The sequence below is a fragment of the Cottoperca gobio genome, chromosome 16 (genome assembly GCF_900634415.1).
Source record: "Cottoperca gobio chromosome 16, fCotGob3.1, whole genome shotgun sequence".
Taxonomy (NCBI): Eukaryota; Metazoa; Chordata; class Actinopteri; order Perciformes; family Bovichtidae; genus Cottoperca; species Cottoperca gobio.
Genome location: NC_041370.1, coordinates 13,027,527 through 13,031,858, shown reverse-complemented (window position 1 = coordinate 13,031,858; position 4,332 = coordinate 13,027,527). Strand labels below are relative to the sequence as shown.

The 4,332-nt window shown below is 37.6% G+C and overlaps 1 protein-coding gene across 1 annotated transcript; it reads right to left on the bottom strand.

The window, feature by feature from the left end:
• Window positions 1-60: 60 nt before the first annotated feature.
• Window positions 61-3,546, bottom strand: LOC115021280 (casein kinase II subunit beta). Its single transcript, XM_029451602.1, has 7 exons — window positions 3,419-3,546; window positions 2,962-3,037; window positions 1,878-1,980; window positions 1,673-1,788; window positions 1,512-1,587; window positions 1,212-1,401; window positions 61-905 (listed from the first exon to the last, which is right to left on the bottom strand). Exons 2-7 carry the CDS (start codon window positions 3,031-3,033, stop codon window positions 815-817), a joined length of 648 nt encoding a protein of 215 aa, XP_029307462.1. The 5' UTR covers window positions 3,034-3,037; window positions 3,419-3,546; the 3' UTR covers window positions 61-814.
• Between the last annotated feature and the right edge of the window lie 786 nt (window positions 3,547-4,332).

Sequence of the window (4,332 nt, the reverse complement as noted above, 5' to 3'; positions counted from 1 at the left end):
TTTTATTGGGTTGTCTTTATGTGAAGCATACACTTTTTTGAAAAGTATGAAAGATCTTGGTAAGAAATAAATATTTAATGCCATTCACTTGCTCCACAGTAGACGTTGCTGCACATTCAATCGACACCAAACTCTCGAGGAACAAATGTCAAATCTGTCAAGATTGTAATACCGAGTAATGTAAACATGAAATACAAGACCATCAGGAAAGCATTGTTACAGTTGCCTAAACAATCAAGTACATGTATAACCACTGAATTTCAAGGAAACTTAAAAGTTTAAGCATAGGTCCATTTTTGAGATAAGTTCCTTAGTTTCTACCTCTAATTTAGGTATTCATAGCACCTGATCACATTTACACTCACAAGTTAATATGATTTAATGTTGACTTTCAAAAGTATGGACTGACTCGATCACTGCTAAGGCAAACCTGTCGGGCTGGTGGCAAGATTTTCTGTTACATTCAATCACCTGCAAATAAGCCTCAAAGCACAACGTAACCTTCGTTATCACAGAGTTAAAGCCACTTTTATGTTTTCGGAGAAACGACCCTAAAATGTGAAAAGATAGATTGACATCAATTAAAGTTAAACACTATCGGGACTTTGAGAATAATTACATGTTGAATCTGAAAGAAACTAACCTGCTCAACTGTAACTGTGTTTCACTAAATGTGGGGAAATGTCTGAATGTAAGTGTCTAGGTGAGTTTTTGGAAACTGTACAGGCATTCATTGAGAATATGTAATCCATTCCTCCAAACAAGTAGTAAACAACAAAGTCTTTAAGTCCACTGTGTTCCTCGAAGCGGCGTTCTAGCGAATTGTCTTGACTGGGCTCTTGAAACTTGACGCAGCCTGAAGTTGGAGTTGATAAGCCATTGGGTGAATTTTGAAACCATATAGCCTGGAAAAAAACAAAACAAATACAATTATTTCCTGGACAGAAGGAAATATTTGTTTTACTCCGAGATCAATATTTTTCATAATACCACTGTCGATACGATACCAGAGTTTGACAACAGTTACTAAAACAAACCAATTTAAATTTAAATGATGACATAAACAAGACGGATCTGGCCAGGTAATCAATTTCATTTTGTGCTTGTTCAATATTTATGTGAACTTTTAGTACTTGTTCAATATCCATAAGCATGTTAATGCTAGTTAAAGTTAATACTAACAATAAATAACACTGTCGGATCAAACAAACCTTGGCACAAACTGATTGGCTGGTCGCTTTGGACGATACTCTGGGTGCACCATGAACAGCATGTGGGGGAACCCTGTCCCGAAATAGGCTCCATCTGTGTGGTGGTGTCTGGAGGATTTGGGGGTGTAAACATCCATACACTTTGGGCAATAAAGCTTCACCATTGCTTCTCCAGGGATGTCTGACAAACCTACATCAGACAACAGATAGGTGAGAATGTCTTCAAAGCCACTGCATGGGGTTTGTGTAAGGGAGAATGTTTTAAATGTGAAGGTTAAAAAAAAGAAATGTCAGACTTACCAATAGGAAGCATTGGCTGATTCTCACAATAGACTCTGGGGCAATAGCCAAAATCCCCTTGTTGATACTTTTCCAACTATGAAGGACAACACATTTAGAAATCACGCTTGATTCATGTCATGTAGAACGTAAGAGTTAGAAATGATTAAGTAATAGCCTACCATTTGTGCAATGCCTCTGTTTGTGAGGATGTAACGTGCATGTATGAGCCCGTAGAGCATCTCTGCCGCCTGCTCTATCAAGTCACTCTGATTGGGGTTATCTTCAAGTTCCTCATCTGTCAAATTAAAGTGATTTAGGCAATTAGTTAAAAGACATGACTCTGCTTTATTTCATTTCACGTGATAACTTCCTTGATATTCTCACCTGGCTCCAGGTCAAGAATCATGTCCAAAGCCTGGCGATAGTGAGGCACCTGCTCATTCAAACCTGTCAGGTTAAACTTGTCCTGTATGTAGTCTTCATCAACCTGAAACACACGATTGGAGAAAATGAATGAAAATAAAGTTAAGGCTATTTATTACTGTATCAAGCAACAGTGAAGTGCTCTGGCACACTGATAAGGAAGCTTTATGCAAGAGCTTAACAGGATTACTTAGATGCTGCCAATGAAGAAAGCGGGGAGTTAAAATAAGATTGGATTGTGCGAGTGCTAACGTAATCAGACAAACCAGTGTGTTATACATTGACATTGACTTACTACATTTGCCACACAATTCCTAGTAATTTTATTTAAGTTTTTTTTTTCTTTCACATGGTTCTCTGAGGTGCTTTTTGAGTGAGAAGGTAATGTAAAGCCTTAACCCTTTTACCGTTTTCATGCTCTATTTTCGTCTTAATGTGAAACCACATTGTGGTACCACACATAACTACAAAAAAAAGTTGAGGCATACTTATGTGAAACTTAGCAGCCATCTGCAGTTATGTATTCAGGCTATATGTAGCCTACTGTTACACAGACATTGCAAGCCCAAATACTTTTATTTGTAATTTCAACCATAAAAATACATCTGTGATGAAAGATTGTTTCTTCTGGACCAGGGGAACAAAAAGCAAACATCAAGCTAAAAACATAATAACATTGAGTGTGCTTCAAAAAAACTTGATTGCAATAAAATATAGTATTTTATATATAGTATTAGATGTATGCATTTGTGTATAGAACATACATACAGTATACAAACATATACATTCAAATGATAAGAGCTTTAAATCAATTATACGTTTTTGTTGACTGAGGTGTTTGTGTTTGCAGCAGTCTGCAAGAAGCTGCGGTTCATTCTGGTGATGTTAGACTTCATGCTTCAGTGTGTGGGGGAACACAAGTCTGTCAAATGCTCACGCCTCCATGACAACTTCATGCAAAGTGTGCATATCATATGCATATATTGTATTTGGTCAGATTAAATTAGTGCAACATGTGTGTGAGGGGGGGGGGGGGGGGACTAACCTCACAGAAGAACTCATTCCCTCTGAGTCCACAAAACCAGGATATCCAGGACACCTCCTCTGAACTGCTCATCCTCCTGACAAAACAAAACAATATTCATACAATATTCTGTACAGCCTCAATGTATTGCTAAAAGCCGGCAGTTTATATGCTTGATATGTTAACTTTACAAACCCAGATTAAACATTTGTTCCATAATATGTGCAACAAACTGAATATGTTATCCCTGGGACTTTGAACACACGTGTGACTTTATTGTGTGTATAGCTTATCTTTGTGTATCTTGAGTTTGCGTATCTAACCTGCTACTAAAGTTAGCTTGCTTGCTAGCGTTCGTTAGCGTTAAAGCATATAGTACAGATAGACATAGTGGAAATTAATTGTAACTGCAAAATGTATTGAGAGGTACTGTCTCCTGCATGTGTAGAACTGTTTACATGAAGTCACTTTTACTCAACCTTCTCTATATTAGTGAACACATTAACTTGCAAGCTTAGCTAGTTTATCCTCGCTCCCTGGATGACAAATACGTTTTCCGGCCAGCCACAGTTTTCAAAATAAAATCCTTCATGACGTCTCATAGGATACCGCAGAGAAAGGAAATGCGATTGATGTAAACCATTTTTTGGTATGTACAAAAACAAAATACATTTTATTTCCATTCACTTTTTAATTAATATCCAATACAACTATGGTAACAAATGATATATGATTCTTTCATTGGGTAGGTTTAATACATGTTCAAACGTTAACACAAATGTTTTCAAATGTTGGCCTTTGCCTTATATGAAACACAGTTTTGCCGCCCTGCGGGAAAAGCATGATCTTGAAGCAAAAGAAGAAGAACTGAAAAGAAGAAAGGAACAACTGGAACTGGAGACTGAACTGGCAGCAACAAATGCTAAAATCAACGTGCTTGAGGCCATGGGATCCAGAAGCAGCTCTAGAGTGTCTGATGGGATGAACTCTTATTTTGGAAAATCTGCTGCTCAAATGGAAACAGTTAAAATAAGTTCAGATGCAAATGAACATAAACTGCAACAAAAAAATGTGTTAATGAAAACTGAATCTTCATCCCAACAACATGACATCACTGCTCTTCTGGTTCGACAAAATCTGTTTTCTACTTTACCACCAAGAGACATCCCTGTTTATGACGGGGACCCTTTGCAGTTTGAAGTTTTCATACGGGCATTTGGGATTTGGAGTGGAAAGAAAGACCGATGATGACAGTGACTGCTTGCATTTTCTGGAACAATTCAGCCTAAAGAATTAGTCCACAGCTGCCAACATCTGCCTCCAGCCCAGGGCTATCAAAGGGCAAAATATCTGCTTAAAGAACACTTTAGAGATGGATATAAGATTGCAACC